At 42.7% G+C, this 18568-nt stretch overlaps 1 protein-coding gene across 1 annotated transcript in view; it reads right to left on the reverse strand.

Moving 5' to 3' along the window:
• Nucleotides 1-18368, reverse strand: part of LOC133979971 (NLR family CARD domain-containing protein 3-like) — a gene marked incomplete at its 5' end in the record, with an annotated part of 35268 nt that extends 16900 nt beyond the window's left edge. Inside the window, one exon of the mRNA XM_062418522.1 lies at nt 18289-18368. Coding sequence (XP_062274506.1) covers nt 18289-18368 — 80 coding nt within the window. The remainder of the gene's footprint in view (nt 1-18288) is intronic.
• Nucleotides 18369-18568: the final 200 nt, after the last annotated feature.

Raw genomic sequence — 18568 nt, forward strand, 5'->3', positions numbered from 1 at the left:
ATCCTCAACCCCCCTACCTGCATCCTCAACTCCCCTACCTGCATCCTCAACCCCCCCCACCTGCATCCTCAACCCCCCTACCTGCATCCTCAACCCCCCTACCTGCATCCTCAACTCCCCTACCTGCATCCTCAACCCCCCCTACCTGCATCCTCAACCCCCTACCTGCATCCTCATCTCCCCTACCTGCATCCTCAACCCCCCCACCTGCATCCTCAACCCCCCCTACCTGCATCCTCAACCCCCCTACCTGCATCCTCATCTCCCCTACCTGCATCCTCATCTCCCCTACCTGCATCCTCAACCCCCCCACCTGCATCCTCAACCCCCCCACCTGCATCCTCAACTCCCCTACCTGCATCCTCAACCCCCCCACCTGCATCCTCAACCCCCCCACCTGCATCCTCAACTCCCTTACCTGCATCCCCTACCTGCATCCTCAACCCCCCTACCTGCATCCTCAACCCCCCTACCTGCATCCTCAACCTCCCTACCTCCTGACTCACTGTGTGTGTGTGTGTGTGTGTGTGTGTGTGTGTGTGTGTGTGTGTGTGTGTGTGTGTGTGTGTGTGTGTGTGTGTGTGTGTGTGTGTGTGTGTGTGTAATATGTAAAACAACACATATCAGTAGTTACCTGGATAATTCCTGCCTTTCTGAAACGCCTCTGTTAATGAAGGTGTATTATCTGTCTGCTCTCTCTCCTCACCTCGTTTCTCTTGTACCTCATCATGACTTTGGGTGGGAGTTGTTTAAATACTTTACTAGATTTGTGGTATTTGCCACAGTATCTCAGTTTTGTCACATATATCACATTTTGATTCGGTGCTATTGTAACTTATTGTTTTATACTGAGTATTTCTGGGCAGACAGCTTAGAGTCATTTTATGTTTCTTCCGGTTTAGTATTTACAATGTATATGTGGGGGGGTTTTATTTTGGAGGGGTGGAGCGGAAGTGTATGTTGTGTGCTGCAATGGACGAAAAAGGAGAAGTGAAGAAGAGTAAAGGAGCGCACGTCCTGTTCAACAGCTCCGTGTTTTATAGTCTAAAGACAAATAACTCCACACAACGTTTCAGACGGAGTATTAGGGCCACGTGAGGAAAAAACATTTAAACATTAAAATGAAATGTGGAGAATAAAGTTGAAATATCCTGCAGACTTTAATCTGAGCGTGTCAGTGAAACCGGCTCCTAGAAAACTTAAACCAAGAAACCTAAAGATGATCAAATCCCACAATCCCACAGTTTGACATGTTTATAACATATATATCATGTTTCCAGATCTAAATCTAAATGAGTTTAACTTCCACTTTAAGACTGAAACACTGAACAATAAACAAGATCATTGTCTGATATTTAGTTTTTATGCAGGATGAACTTGATGAAGTCGCAGACCTGAAGAGACTGGAGCTTTATTCTCATTACACAGAAACACACATGGAGAAAGTCCACGTTACACTTTCTCCCTCCTAAATAACAGTCACTTCTTCACATTCATGTGTATTTTTATTTATTATACACAAAATGTATTATTGCATATTACTGCTAAACAGCTGTTGTCTTGGGAACATTAACAGCTGTGGTCAGTTATGGACTAGTAACAGAAACTCTCATCCTCTCATCATCCTTTCTTCCTCTATCTATCCTCTCTTCTATCCATCTTCTTTAAACTCCTCCCTCCATCTTCCTCTTGTTCCATCTATCCCCAACCCAGCGGCTCAACTTACCCCAGAGCTACCATTGTGACTTTATTAGCTAACACAGTGCACTGTTATGCTAGGTTAATGACCTCATGTTGTAGCTCATAGATACCACAATTGATTTATAAAACAAATTTAAAATGATCTATTTTGGTCTAAACACAATTCTCATGAAACTTATGATAGACTAAATTCACTTTCAAGAGTGAAAAAATGTTTTTTTGGAAATAACGATCTAACCACTTTACCCATGTGGTTCTTACCTTCACAGACTCCATGAAATGATGCCTTCCTCCTAAATATTTGGTCACATGATCAATGTTTTTTTACCGTTTCCTACCAACAAGGGGTGGCTCAATGACCCTATGGCTCAACTGACCCCAGTCTCCCCTACTGTATATTACGTTCATACTCATATAACTCATTTTATAGTATTAGCAGTCAGTGAAAGTTTACATAGTGCTGTCATAGAGGAACAATGGGCAGTACAGTAGTAATATTAATATCAATGTACATTATTATTAGTAATAGTGTGACAGAGTTCACACATGAACAGCTTAACTGCTCAGTAACACTTTAAAAACATGCAGCACTGACTAAATCACTTGATACTTGCAGCTGAAATACACAGGCAGGAATGGAGGCTCCTAATAAAGCTTTGAACCCGAAAATAGAGAAAAGAAAACAGCAGTACACTCTCAGAAGATCACACATCATAAGCAAGTATCCACTGAAATACAGCAACCAGTGTTATACTAGAAACACACAAAAAGGACATCTCTGAATTATATGGAGCTCATAACTCCTGGATGATTTAGATAGAGCTCAAGAACTGCACCAAAGCTTTAAATAATGACAAGAAAAGACAAAGAAAGTGAAAGTAAAGAAAAAGGATCAGAAACAAAGGCCCGTACTCTAACCAAACTGTGACAAACTATATTCCACTTGGAGATGGTCCTATAACAATAAATATAAAATGAGGCTAGAATCAGTGAGTTTAGTGTCCTGATACCGATATGGATGCTTTTACATTTTAAATCAAACCAAACAAAAAGAACCAATAATACTCGTCAGTGTTGAGCCTGAACGCGTTCAACGTGAACTGATCGTTCTGTATTTCCGCCTGATGAACGTTATTGTGAACGCGTTCATTCTGGCGTTAGTGAACGGCTCTCTCTCACAGTTTAACTTGGTTCAAGAGAGAAAACCCGGCTAAAACACACCGTAAACAGCCTTAACATGTAGCGGGAATAAAACCCAATCTGGCAACAGCAGCCAGCACAGAGTCGCACCGCCGCATGCGCCATCACAATGCGAAGCATGGAGGCAAAAACACATGAAGGCAGCAGAGCAGCTCTACCTCAGATCATTAATACAGCATCTTCGTATGATTACTGACAACTATTTACAAATCAGACGCATAGTTTCAGTGTTAAAACTGATCAAATAATTGCTGTCTGTGGTTCTATATGAGCTGTGGCAATCATTTAGAAAAATAATAGCTCGCAGCAACAGATTGGAAACAAAAGAACTATGAACTAGTTCAACATGTTGAATTATGAACTATGAACTGAACTAGTTCATTTTAAAATGTGTGAACTGAACTTTGAACTAGTTCATGTAGGAAGTGAACTTTCCATCACTGTCCGTCGCACATTTCTGCAACCAGCAGCTGAGTTTGTTCCTGTGTGTCTAACTACAGCCGGTCTCTGAACATTATATTAGATTTAATAATCTGATGAAATGATTATTTAAAGATGAACTATTAGGATGGAAACATGTATATTTAGGTATCGATCCGCCATCACTAATAACTAGCAGCCAAACCAGCGGCCTGCTTAATGTCGTGATGACTGATCATTATATCTGCAATCAGTTCTCTGGAAAGCTTCATTACAGTGTGCATATACGGAGAGATGTCTCTGCTTTCTACAGGGTTAAATACATTTCTCACTTTACATCATATTCATCATATTGTTATTAATACACTGCCTACCTCTTCCTCGCGCTGCTTCTCTTCCGTGTTTGCAGACAGGTGAAAGAGAGAGAGAGACGTGACGCTCCTCTGCTTCTGAAGACGGAAACTCAAGTTAAACAAGATCAATACAACAAGTAACAGCGAAACATATTTATACCAATAAATCACACAACTATACATACTATCATTTTAAAAATACACGTAACTTATTGAAATCAAACATAAGTACCAAAGACAAATCACCAGTGTTTGTCTCAGCTCTTCCTCTTTTGTCTTCCTCTTCCTGGGTTTGCAGGATCTGCGTGTTTTAGTGTAAATAAATATGAAATGATGGTCTGCTTGCCTCTGATTTACTGTAACACCATAACACACTATTAGAAGAACAAGCTGTATATGTGAAATAACTCAAAGACACATTAGCTTTTATTTAAGCTGCATTTTGACACTTTATCGTTTATTCTGTATATTTGTGCTCATTTAGTTTTTACTCACAATTAATGCTCAAGGAGATACTGAGACTTACTTTACTTTTCTTTTCTTTTAACACTGCCAGAGAATGAGATCAACCAATAATAACCTAAATAAAATAAAAAGTGACAGATGTAATAATGTACATTGTTAGCATTGTAAGGTTATAGTTTTATCTTGTGTTTTAAATGTAGTTTAGTCAGCTGCAGCACTGTGAGAAGAGTTCTTTGTGTTTCTAATGTTAATCTAACAGCAGCTGTAGTGTTGTTGTAGTTACTGCAGGGCTCCAGCAGGGGGAGCGGTGGTGTAGTTACTGCAGGGCTCCAGCAGGGGGAGCGGGTGGTGTAGTTACTGCAGGGCTCCAGCAGGGGGAGCGGTGGTGTAGTTACTGCAGGGCTCCAGCAGGGGTAGCGGTGGTGTAGTTAATGTAGGGCTCCAGCAGGGGGAGGGGTGGAGTAGTTACTGCAGGGCTCCAGCAGGAGGAGCGGTGGTGTAGTTACTGCAGGGCTCCAGCAGGGGGAGCGGTGGTGTAGTTACTGCAGGGCTCCAGCAGAGGGAGCGGTGGTGTAGTTACTGCAGGGCTCCAGCAGGGGGAGCGGTGGTGTAGTTACTGCAGGGCTCCAGCAGGGGGAGCGGTGGTGTAGTTACTGCAGGGCTGCAGCAGGGGGAGCGGTGGTGTAGTTACTGCAGGGCTCCAGCAGAGGGAGTGGTGGTGTAGTTACTGCAGGGCTCCAGCAGGGGGAGCGGTGGTGTAGTTACTGCAGGGCTCCAGCAGGGGGAGCGGTGGTGTAGTTACTGCAGGGCTCCAGCAGGGGGAGTGTAGAGCTGTCAGTCACACGTGAGACAGAGCAGAGGACGAGAGGCTAATGTTAGTCTCTGTTATAGTCTGCTGTCATTTCTCATCGCTGCTCTCCGGCCAAGAGTGAGTGGACAACAGGAGTAAATATGGGAAACACTCAGCTATTATTGTTTGTTTTTAACACTTACAGGACTCAAAGTAAAGTTCAGATCCTCCAACGGGCCTCTGGTCTGAGCCTCTTACCAGCGTAGTAGTGAAAGGAGTCTATAAGCAGGAGGCTCCTACAGGGAACCTAAACACAACCACAGTTAGCCCTCACTAACTACAACTTCTAGCAGTTCAATATCAGCCACCTCTGTCCAGAGCTCATGGCAGCAAGAGGAAGGACCTTCAATCATCTAGCCCTGATTATGGGATGTTTAGAGGAGGGGCCAAGTATTATATTATATTTATTTTATATTATACTTTATTATATTATATATCTCTTTTGACAAACACGTGGATAAAAAGCTGCATTCCTGCTGTGTATCTGTTTCCTGCTCACAGACTTATGAAACATTATGTTGTGATAGACTTCAGGAGGGCTGGCAAACAGGATCGTGCACCACTGCTCATCTACGGGACTGCTGTGGAGAAGACCAGCAGTGTGAAGTACTTGGGGGTTCACACTGCTGACGACCTCACTTCAACCACCAACACCACGGCAGTCCTCTAAAAAGCTCAGCAGCGAGTCAAGGAAGGGAGGGAGGAAGGAAGGGAGGGAGGAAGGAAGGATGGAAGGGAGGAAGAAAGAAGGGAGGAAGAAGGAAGGAAGGAAGGAAGGAAGGAAGGGAGGAAGGAAGGATGGAAGGAAGGAAGGATGGAAGGGAGGAAAGGAGGAAGGAAGGGAGGAAGGAAGGAAGGATGGAAGGGAGGAAGAAGGAAGGAAGGGAGGAAGGAAGGGAGGATGGGAGGAAGGAAGGAAGGATGGAAGGGAGAAAGAAGGAAGGAAGGGAGGAAGAAGGGAGGAAGGAAGGGAGGAAAGAAGAGAGGGAGGAAGAAGGAAGGAAGGGAGGAAGGAAGGGAGGGAGGAAGGAAGGAAGGGAGGAAGAAGGAAGGGAGGGAGGGAGGAAGGAAGGAAGGAAGGAAGGAAGGATGGAAGGGAGGAAGAAGGAAGGAAGGGAGGAAGAAGGAAGGAAGGATGGAAGGGAGGAAAGGAGGAAGGAAGGGAGGAAGAAAGAATGGAGGAAGAAGGAAGGAAGGAAGGAAGGAAGGAAGGGAGGAAAGAAGAGAGGGAGGAAGGAAGGGAGGAAGAAGGAAGGAAGGGAAGAAAGAAGGGAGGGAGGAAGAAAGAAGGAAGGGAGGAAGGAAGGGAGGAAAGAAGAGAGGGAGGAAGGAAGGAAGGATGAAGGAAGGAAGGGAGGAAGAAGGAAGGAAAGGAAGAAAGAAGGGAGGGAGGAAGGCAGGATGGAAGGAAGGAAGGAAGGAAAGGAGGAAGAAGGAAGGAAAAGAGAAAGGAAGGGAGGAAGGAAAGGAGGAAGAAGGAAGGAAGGGAGGAAGGAAGGATGGAAGGAAGGAAGGATGGAAGGGAGGAAAGGAGGAAGGAAGGGAGGAAGAAAGAAGGGAGGAAGAAGGAAGGAAGGAAGGAAAGAAGGAAGGAAGGAAAGGAGGGAAGGAAGAAGGAAGGAAGGGAGGAAGAAGGAAGGAAGGGAAGAAAGAAGGGAGAGAGGAAGGCAGGATGGAAGGAAGGAAGGAAGGAAAGGAGGAAGAATGAAGGAACGGAGAAAGGAAGGGAGGAAGAAGGAAGGAAGGAAGGAAGGAAGGAAAGAAGGAAGGAAGGAAAGGAGGAAGGAAGGAAGGAAAGAAGGAAGGAAGGAAAGGAGGGAGTAAGGAAGGAGGGAAGGAAAGAAGGAAGGAAGGAAAGGAGGAAGGAAGGGAGGAAGAAAGAAGGAAGGGAGGAAAGAAGAGAGGGAGGAAGGAAGGAAGGAAGAAGGAAGGAAGGGAAGAAAGAAGGGAGGGAGGAAGGCAGGATGGAAGGAAGGAAAGGAGGAAGAAGGAAGGAAAGGAGAAAGGAAGGGAGGAAGAAGGAAAGTTTCCCACTGTTTGTCAGATATTATTGTATTCATCTCCAATTCCCATTGTTCTTTAATATCCAGGTTATTTTCTCCCAGATCTTCTTGTAGAGCCTTATATAAAAGGGTCAATGACGTATCAGGATGTTCAACAGGTCAATTTAAAAAAAGCTCAAATGAGAATATCTATTGCAGTAGTTCAAACATTAAGAATGTTGAGTTCACATAAATTCATATTAAAATAGTAAATTAGGTGTTTTGTGTTTTTTCATTTCGATGAATTAGAACTGACCTTAAAGTCATGTGGTGCCTAACCCTAACCCATGATCTATCTTAAAATAAATGAATTTATTTAACATGCTTAAATATCTTTTTACAAGTTTTGAGTAATATAAAGTGTTTAGAAACAAATGATTTGTTTGTCTTTTGAGTTTTTGTAAATAATAATCTGATATTTATGTTCTATGATGTCACAGTTGACTTCTTAAATGTATGTAAGACTTATTTTTCCTGTAAATTGCTTAAAAATGATTTTAAGAATTAAAAAATACATTTCAGTTAATCATACTGTATCAGTGGTTAATATTAAAAGTGATATTTAATACAGTTATTGGTATTATTGGTCGCACCACATGATGAATGGTTTCATTCAAAGTTTGTTTTTATGTTATGATGGAAAAATAAATACAAATGGTTTGCACTGTTGTACAGTTCTATAAAACACTCTGGAAATCATGCCAAACAGGGCAGAACATACATTTGAATAGATTTGGAGTCATTTCAAATAAGTTTTCATAACAGCAGTCATGGCCAGACGGTCGCACCACATGACATTTAGTCACTTTAAATAACAGAAACATGACTAATAACTAGTGAGTACATATAAAGGAAAGCTACTACATATGTATGGGATTTTTTATCCATTTAAACCTTTTTCAAACTGAATAAAATGCAGTCGGACTGAAAATGTAGGCGTCACGTCATTGACCCAAATGTGATATACATGTTTGTGTCACTGTTCCCTGTATAGTTGAAATGAAAATATACTTTATTTTAGATGGTAGGGAACAAAGCAGTAAATCATTTTTAATAAAAGTTTGTGTCAATATATTTAAAATGTCTTCTTCTACTTTAAAACTTTACTTTGATAGTCTTATTTATTTCAATCTTTGGTGCAGTTATATTTATGCTTTTATATCAGACTCTTTACGCTTTGTTGACTTTAAACTTTTTATAAAATATCACAAATGTTTTTAACTTTTAGCGTTATTTAAAAAAACATTCAAATATATTTGATTGTAAAAATGATGAAATGTTTCTGTAATGTTTGAAAAATAATGAGAATATTTAAAATGTTTGTTTTGAGTTTGTTGAATAAAAACATGAAAACAACAAAGTTCAAAATAGTTTGAATTTATTTTGATGAAAATGTAAAAACTGTAAAATGTGAAATAAAAACATTTATTAATAAAACCAGTTTCTGCTCCTCTCTGCTCCTCTCTTCTCCTCACTGCTCCTCTCTTCTCCTCTGCTCCTCTCTGTTCCTCACTGCTCCTCACTGCTCCTCTCTTCTCCTCTTTACTCCTCACTGCTCCTCACTGCTCCTCTTTACTCCTCACTGCTCCTCACTGCTCCTCTTTACTCCTCACTGCTCCTCACTGCTCCTCTTTACTCCTCACTGCTCCTCACTGCTCCTCTTTACTCCTCACTGCTCCTCACTGCTCCTCTTTACTCCTCACTGCTCCTCACTGCTCCTCTTTGTTCCTCACTGCTCCTCTTTACTCCTCACTGCTCCTCACTGCTCCTCACTGCTCCTCTCTGCTCCTCTTTACTCCTCTCTGCTCCTCACTGCTCCTCTCTGCTCCTCTTTACTCCTCACTGCTCCTCACTGCTCCTCTTTGTTCCTCACTGCTCCTCTCTGCTCCTCTTTACTCCTCACTGCTCCTCTCTACTCCTCACTGCTCCTCTCTGCTCCTCTTTGTTCCTCACTGCTCCTCACTGCTTCTCTTTACTCCTCTTTACTCCTCACTGCTCCTCTTTACTCCTCACTGCTCCTCTCTGCTCCTCACTGCTCCTATCTACTCCTCACTGCTCCTCTCTGCTCCTCTTTACTCCTCACTGCTCCTCACTGCTCCTCTCTGCTCCTCACTGCTCCTCTTTACTCCTCTTTACTCCTCACTGGTCCTCACTGCTCCTCTCTGCTCCTCATTGCTCATATCTACTCCTCACTGCTCCTCTTTACTCCTCTCTGCTCATCTCTGCTCCTCACTGCTCCTCTCTGCTCCTCTTTACTCCTCACTGCTCCTCTTTACTCCTCTCTGCTCCTCTTTACTCCTCTTTACTCCTCTTTACTCCTCACTGCTCCTCTTTACTCCTCTCTGCTCCTCTTTACTCCTCTTTACTCCTCTTTACTCCTCACTGCTCCTCTTTACTCCTCTTTACTCCTCACTGCTCCTCTCTGCTCCTCACTGCTCCTATCTACTCCTCACTGCTCCTCTTTACTCCTCTCTGCTCCTCTCTGTTCCTCACTGCTCCTCTCTGCTCCTCTTTACTCCTCTCTGCTCCTCACTGCTCCTCTTTACTCCTCGCTGCTCCTCTTTACTCCTCTCTGCTCCTCGGTGCTCCTCTTTACTCCTCGCTGCTCCTCTCTGCTCCTCTTTACTCCTCGCTGCTCCTCTTTACTCCTCGCTGCTCCTCACTGCTCCTCTCTGCTCCTCTCTGCTCTTCTTTACTCCTCACTGCTCCTCTCTGCTCCTCTTTACTCCTCTCTGCTCCTCACTGCTCCTCACTGCTCCTCACTGATCCTCTCTGCTCTTCAATGCTCCTCACTGCTCCTCTCTGCTCCTCTCTGCTCCTCACTGCTCCTCTCTGTTCCTCTCTGCTCCTCCTACAGAGACACTGAGGAACCAGACCACCAGACTGCAAACCCAGCACACAGAGGTTCAGTGAATGTGGTGTTGAAGGTGTGGAGGTGGATCAGTGAGTCAGAGGAGACTCTGTAGAAGGACAGAGTGCCAGCAGGACAGTCCACATACACTGCTACTCTGTTAGAGACAGAGGAGGAGGAGGAGGAGGAGGAGGAGGAGGAGGAGGAGGAGGAGGAGGAGGAGGAGGAGGAGGAGATGGATGTTTCTCTCTTATTGTGACAGACAGAGTAACCATCATCATCAGAGCACCTCAGTCTCCAGGACTGATCATTATATCCAAACAAACATTCAGCACTTTCTCCTTTCCTTCTGATTCCTCTGTAACTCACTGATATAGAATGTTTTTCAAAGTGAAACTTGATTCCAGCTGCGTCTGATGTTTGTCTGAATGTAAATTCAACAGTTCAGGTCATTATATAATATAAACTGTCCAATAAAACAATATACTAAACAAATAAAACATGCTGAATGTCCATGGCTAACTAAGGGTTTAATAAATGAGACTTCATAAAATATAAAACTCAAAAGTCAGAAAATAAATATAAGAAGTATAAAAATAAGTGAAGTAACATGTTGAGGGCAAGAAAGAAGGAGTACTATAGGACACTATTAGAAACAAACAGGCAATATGAAGGAAATATGGAGCTTTCTGAACAGTATTATTAAAAATGGATCTCAGAAAATGAGTTATCCTCTTATTAAATACATAGGAACGTTATGGGATTAGGGGAGAAGTCTTGGTTTGGATTCAAAGTTATTAAAGTAACAGACAGCAGTTTGTGAGGTTAGGTGACAGTTGCTCTAAATGTTTGGACCTGCGGTCCCACAGGGGTCAGTATTGGGACCAACATGTTTTATGACATATGTCACATATCAAAGGTATTGAAGCTTGTTCTTTCTGCGGATCACACTCATAGTTTTTGTTCTGGTGATGATTAACTACAAGATATGGTAACCATGGAAATGATCAAACTAAAAACCTGGTTTGATAAAAAATAAATTGTCACTAAATTTGAATAAAACTAAAGTAATGTTGTTTCACTGCAGAAGAAACAAACAAGTAAAAATACAGAAAGATGGTGTGAATATTGAACAGGTTACTGAAAATAGATTTGTTGGGGTCATAATTGATGAAAAGCTTTGTTGGAAGGCAAACATTAAACATATACATCCCAAAAGGAGCATTGCAGTATTAAGTGAAGCCAAACAGGTCCTGGATTATAAAGCGCTTCACATTTTGTACTGTTCACAGGTCTCACCATACTTAAGTTACTGCGCTGAAGTTTGGGCCAATAATTACAAATCTAATGTACAGTCATTGTTTATTCTTCAGAAAAGAGCAATTTGCAACATCCATCATGCAGAGTACAGGGATCATTCAAATCCATTATTCTTACTGTCTCATTTACTGAAGTTTGCTGATCTGGTGGAATTTCAAATAGCTCAAACAATGTACGAAGCAAAAAACAACCAACTGCCTGCAAATATCCAAAACATGTTCAGTGTAAGAGAGGAGGGCTACAATCTAAGAGGTCAGACTTATTTCTAAACTGTTAGCGTGCGAACGATGAGGAGGAACTTTTGTATTTGTGTTTGTGGTGTGAGGCTATGCAGCAGTCTAAATGTGGAACTGAGGGAATGTCCAAACATTAAGATTTTTATAAAGAGGTACAAAGAAATGATCTTCAGTAGGTATAGGAATTAAGATGCTATTATTATATATGTATATTTATATGTATGTGTATTATATGTGATTTGGTTGTGACCAAAAATGAGTGGATGACAATGGACTTGGTCCTTTGTGTACTATTATTTATATTACTTTGAGTTAATGGTGATAATATTTATGAAAGTGACAATGGTGGCAATGATGATGATGATGATGATGATGATGATGATAAAGATGTAATACTAGGACTAGATAATAATGGTGATATAGACGCTAATGATAGTGATAATAATATTAATGATAATATATTTCTATATACTACACAGGAACACAGGTACAGAAATGTAAGTTGTGAATTAGAGGCAGGAATTAAATAAGTGTAAACTTCATCCTGCTCCTTTTCAGGCTCAGTTACTGACAGAAGAATGTCATTGTTTGCCTCTTTTATATGTTTCATTCTTGGTTGATTTTTTTTTCCTTTTGGATTTGAAATTGTTCGTTTATGTCTGAAAATAAACATTAACACAAAAAACATAACATAAAATTATGAAATAAAACGTATTAGCTTGTAAAATGCAGCTGTTAGTCTCTCAGCACCTGTCAGCATTCACTATAAATTGATTCCAATGAGAGTCAATGTAAACCCTTCACAAGCACGTGACCTGAGGCTGCTCCCTGATTGGCTTCCTTCAGTTTTCCAGGACACGCCCACTTTTATTGGCAGCGAACTGTTGTAGTTTTATATTTTTAATCTACTCTGATTGGACAGTTCTGGCTGTCATTCACACCCTCCCGTCAGCTACTGTCACTCAAACTCCTGCTGACGGTAGTTTCAGGAGATGATGTTAAAGTGGAGCCGCAGAAATTGAAGATTATTCTGTTATTTCTCTGTAAAAACATCATTTCACAAGACTTTCACTAGAATAGAGAAAGCAGCTTGAAGTTTTTTTAGCAGGCTTAGCATTGCTGAGCTCTGTCTGCAGCTGTTTCACCACATCTGGTCACATGTGGACCATAGATTCAGTCCATATCAGTGGCTGCATCCAGAAGCTCCAACAGGACTAAACATCAGGTAGTAGCTGCATTCCTGTTATTAATATTGTAAAGGCCTAAAACGACTTTATAAAAGACATAAATATGAATAAAGTGTAGGATAAGAAATGATGGAATATGTTTACAAGTAATGTTGACTATTACAGTTGATTTGGGGAACAGTTCATTATTAAAATAACATTGGTAACTGACGCTTCCTGTCACAAACTGCGAGGGAGAACGGTCATTTTCTCAAATGGCCAGGATAAAAAATGAACTTCGGACAAAAATGACCCAGAGACGCCTTAACAGAGAGTTGGACTTCAATGACCATATCAAGGACTTTTCCTCGAAGGAGGCCAGGAAAAAGCCGGTGGTTTAGGTGATTTTCACTGTGGTTTTGTGTTCTGTCATGTTGCCTTTATTACTTTCACGATTTGTTTAGTTGGTTATATTTTAATCAAGGTGTGTTTTAGTCCATAATACTGCAAGGGCTGGCTATTTGAGCTTGCTTTCTCTCCCATAATATGTATGTTGTCCTGTACATGGCAGGTGCCAAACAACACAGACCTAAAATGACATTTTGTGTGGTTGTGTGTTGTTCGGTGTTGTTATGTGCATAATGGAAAGAGCGCCTTTGCGCGCGCACTGTTTGCGTGTGTAAGCAGGGGCCCGTGGCGAGTTTGTGTCCAGGGCCCGTGGTCATGATAATCCGTCTATGACTGGGACACACCAGGGAACACTTCTCCTTTATAAACTACCTAGTTAGTGCCACCTTGCTGCTGGGGGACAGGTTTGAACATTTCCTGAGGATGCTCTGAGCAACACCTTGCAGGCCGACCCGATGCTCAATGGAAGCAAACTGAAGACAGAGTTTAGTCTCATCTACAGCAGGACGAGTTCAGAGCCTGTTGTGGTGCTGTGGATCTATTCCAGTTGTTTATGGAGAGAACAATGTTGAAGAAGTCTTCTCAGAGACTGTCACTTTCCTAAAGATCCTCATCACCCATGACCACAGCGGAAGCTGAGAAGTGCTTCTCAACCATGAAAAGAATTCAAATTTTTTTCAGAAACACCATGACCCAGGAGAGGCACTGGCCATGCTGTCAATGGAAAAGAGACTGGTGACTGACTTTAACCAGACAGTCATTGAGAAGTTATGTTCAAGTAGTACTACCGGCTGTGTTTAGGCACCATTACAGTGTGTTGTGTTGTTTTTAGATTGGCTTTCCTTTCTTTCTTTTTAAATTTTTATTCTGCGGTATGAAGTGGTGCTACGGTTAGTTTGACAATAACCCTAGGACCCCCGCCGACCCCCACCAAACTGCGCCCCCCCCCCCCCAAAAAAAATGTCACCAGCCGCCACTGATTATTTTCATCTCAAACTGTCGTCTGTTACAAACACATTTTTGTCCAAATGCTCCAAACAGCTGAAGTCAGTATGAATGAATGAACTTTATCTGCAGGAGAGACATGAGGGACATTTTGGAGCAGGTAGCGCCACCATGTGGACATTTATAAAACATTTCTCTTTTCACTCCTGAACTGTGACGAACAGAAGGAAATTTCTGTTTCATGGATTCATTGGTTCAAGATAAATGTCAGTTTAGGCCACGCCCATTTCTGCCAAAACACATTTTCCATCATTTTGAACTTTTTTCACTTCTTTTACATATTTCATCCAGTTTTTCCTCAAAGTTCTCATGAATCAAACTGAAAACACACTCACAATTCATTCTGTGCGGTCCACCATGGTCCATCCTGGAGGAAGAGACAGTCACAATCAGCTTCATACACCTTCACTCATATCCACCATTAAACATGAACCAGAGTCCCTCACTTAGTCAGAGTGTCTGTCCATCTGTCCATACCTGAGAGTGTCCACCTGTCTGTCCATACCTGAGAGTGTCCACCTGTCTGTCCATACCTGAGAGTGTCCATCTGTCTGTCCATACCTGAGAGTGTCCACCTGTCTGTCCATACCTGAGAGTGTCCACCTGTCTGTCCATAACTGAGAGTCTCCACCTGTCTGTCCATACCTGAGAGTGTCCAGTCTCCAGTGTGGATCCTTCAGTCCAGCAGACAGAAGCTTCTTTCCTGAGTCTCCTGGATGATTGTAGCTCAGGTCCAGCTCTCTCAGATGGGAGGGGTTGGAGCTCAGTGCTGACGCCAAAGAAGCACAGCCTTCCTCTGTGATCAGACATGCTGACAGACTGAACACACACAACAGTTCAGCTAATGAGTAGTATTTTGTCTTTCAGGCCTTTATGTTCACACTCAGCGCCCCCTGCTGTATGTTGGTGTCATGCAGATGCATTTTAGGTCATTAGTAGGAGAGAAAGCACATGTTCCTGCTGGAGGCTGCATTCTGATTTATGTTGGCAGAAGAAATGCCTTTAAAGTTAAATATTGTTCCACAGAATATCTAAAGAAGATTTCAGAGAAATGTACTGATGTTTTAACTTAGTTCTTATTTTTCATTCCAACAATATTAACTATTTGATCACAATCATTTAATTAGGCAACTTAATGTCTTCCATCATATTCTAATTTAATTACATTCAGTGTTCAAACGTTTAAAAAGTTAAATGATGTTACATCACTTCAGCTCAGACAGTACACTAAATCTTTTTATCATAAACTCTTCATGTAAACTAGAAACTGAGGAGAAGCCAAAAATATGACTTTATTTACACAGTAATAAAACTGACCTGAGAGTTTCCAGTCCACAGTGTGGACTCTCCAGTCCAGCAGAAAGCTGCTTCACTCCTGAATCCTGCAGGTTGTTGTTACTCAGGTCCAGATCTCTCAGATTAGAGGACCGGGAGCTGAGAACTGAGGACAGAGCTGCACAGCTTCTCTCTGAGAGGTTACAGTCACTCAACCTGGAGAAGAATCAGCAGAACAAAAGAATTGCAAACATTACTTTTCTTCATTGAGCAAAGATGAAACTACATTAATCTGGATAGTTCTGTGTGCACCTACAGTGCTTTGTTGGAGGCTTTGACCACTGGCAGCAGCCTCAGAAGAGCCTCCTCTGAAGCAGAGTATTTCTTCAGGTCAAACATGTCCAGATCTTTTCCTGATGACAGTAAGATGAAGACCAGAGCTGACCACTGAGCAGGAGACAGTTTATCTGTGGAGAGACTTCCTGATCTCAGGTACTGTTGGATCTCCTCCACTAGAGAACGATCATTCAGTTCATTCAGACAGTGGAACAGATTGATGCTTCTCTCTGCAGACACATTCTCACTGATCTTTTTCTTGATGTACTTGACAGTTTTCTGATTGGTCTTTGAGCTACTTCCTGTCTGTGTCAGCAGACCTCGTAGGAGAGTCTGATTGGTCTGCAGTGAAAGACCCAGGAGGAAGCGGAGGAACAAGTCCAGGTGTCCATTAGGACTCTTTAAGGCCTCGTCCACAGCACTCTGGTACAAACGGGTTGATTTGCCTCCAAACGCTTCAGTCCACCAGGATGTTGTTTGTTCTTCATCCAGCAGATTCACTCCAGACTTAATGAATGTCAGATGGACATGAAGAGCAGCCAGAAACTCCTGAAGGCTCAGATGGACGAAGCAGAACACCGTGTCCTGGTACAGACCTCTCTCCTCTTTAAAGATCTGTGTGAACACTCCTGAGTACACTGAGGCTGCTCTGATATCGATGCCACACTCTGTCAGGTCTGATTCATAGAAGATCAGGTTGCCTTTCTGCAGCTGCTCAAAAGCCAGTTTTCCCAGAGACTCAATTACCTTCTTGCTCCCTGGACTCCAGTGTGGATCTGTCTCAGCTCCTCCATCATACTTGATGTTCTTCAGTTTGGACTGAAGCACCAGGAAGTGGATGTACATCTCAGTCAGGGTCTTGGGAAGCTCTCCTCCCTCTCTGCTTTTCAACACATCCTCCAGAACTGTAGCAGTGATCCAGCAGAAGACTGGGATGTGGCACATGATGTGGAGGCTTCGTGATGTCTTGATGTGGGAGATGATGGTGCTGGCCTGCTCATCATCTCTGAATCGGTTCCTCAGGTACTCCTCCTTCTGTGGGTCAGTGAACCCTCTGACCTCTGTCACCATGCCGACACACTCAGGAGGGATCTGATTGGCTGCTGCAGGTCGTGTGGTTATCCAGAGGCGAGCAGAGGGAAGCAGTTTCCCCCTGATGAGGTTTGTCAGCAGCACATCCACTGAGGTGGACTCTGTAACATCAGTCAGGATCTCTGTGTTGTGGAAGTCCAGAGGAAGTCGACACTCATCCAGACCGTCAAAGATGAACACAACCTGGAATTCTTCAAACCTGCAGATTCCTGCTTCTTTGGTTTCAGTAAAGAAGTGATGAACAAGTTCCACCAAGCTGTACTTTTTCTCTTTCAGCACATTCAGCTCTCTGAAAGTGAATGGAAATGTGAAGTGTATGTCCTGGTTGGCTTTGTCTTCAGCCCAGTCCAGAGTGAACTTCTGTGTTAAGACTGTTTTCCCAATGCCAGCCACTCCCTTTGTCATCACTGTTCTGATTGGTTCATCTCTTCCAGGTGAGGCTTTAAAGAAGTCTTCTTGTCTGATTGTTGTTTCTGGTCTGTCTGGTTTCCTGGATGCTGTTTCAATCTGTCTGATCTCATGTTCATCATTGACCTCTGCAGTCCCTCCCTCTGTGATGTAGAGCGGTGTGTAGATCTGATTCAGAAGGGTTGGGTTTCCTGCTTTAGCGATCCCCTCAAACAGACACTGGAACTTCTTCTCCAGGTTAGACTTGAGTTTACGTCGACACTTTGCAGCACGAGTTCCTGAATGAACAAACAACAAATGAAATCAGTGAGTGGATCCTACAGAAAGTCTAGAAATCTGAGCATGTAAGTGTGTCTGTGTAGTTTTTCTTCCTCCATCAGTTTTATTCAGCTCATCAGTGGAGGACAAACAGCCTCTGATCTGATGCAGATGTGTGCAGCATATTTACAGCAGAGTTTGAAATATAAACCTCTCCCATGTTGCCTCCATTTCCTCTCCATCATGTTAAATCTGTTAAAATCCTCTTACTGCACTGCAGACACTCAGCCAGCTCCTCCTGCTTCATTCTCCTCAGGAAGTGCACTGTGATCTTCAGAAATGCCTCTCTGCTGCTCTTCTTCTGCTCTTCCTCCTCACCGTCCAACACCTCCTCATCCTCACTCTGACTCTCTAAGCATTCTGGGTCATCTAGACTCAGACCCCTCTGGACTCTCTTCAGCTCGTTCTTCACAAAAGTGACGATGTTCTCCTCCAGCAGCTGGAACAGAAAGATAAAGTGAACATTTCATTTAAACTGGTAGAACACAACATGTGATTCATGTGTCAATCTGAAGGCCTGCTGGTCTAAACAGAGCAGCATGGACACTGTTAGGACCTGAATGCTACTTTAGTATTTCATCTGTGGTTGATGGAGTTCATAGTAAAAGGTGTGTTTGTACATGTACACACCATAAATATGGAGTCCAGCCTTGTTTGATGCTGCTGTGCAGACTGATCACTGGGAACCTTTGAGCTCTGCTGCTGAACTCTGTGGAGAAAACATCACGTTTAAGGACATTTAATGACTCAAATCTGCACTCAGCTTATTAAAGATGTTCTGTCATGATGACTAAATGAACTCCTGTAAATGCTGCTCTGATTACTGGATGTTAAATTCGTACCTTCCATCAGCAGGTTGTCCATCTTTAAACGTAATAGGATGAGACATAGACCAGTCACTCTTCATGGACACACAGCTGGGTTCAGGAGAGTCTGCTCTCTGCTGCTGCATCCTGATATGAATAAAGAAGAGAAAAAAGCATGTAGTTAACACCAAAGAACTGCTGTCCAGCTTCACTGAGTCTCTGCTGCCCAGCTTCACTGAGTCTCTCCTGCCCAGCATCACTGAGTCTCTGCTGCCTCCACAGACACCCAACCAGCTCCCAAAACATCAGCCCCCCT

The sequence above is a fragment of the Scomber scombrus genome, chromosome 5 (assembly GCF_963691925.1).
Source record: "Scomber scombrus chromosome 5, fScoSco1.1, whole genome shotgun sequence".
NCBI classification, from domain to species: Eukaryota; Metazoa; Chordata; class Actinopteri; order Scombriformes; family Scombridae; genus Scomber; species Scomber scombrus.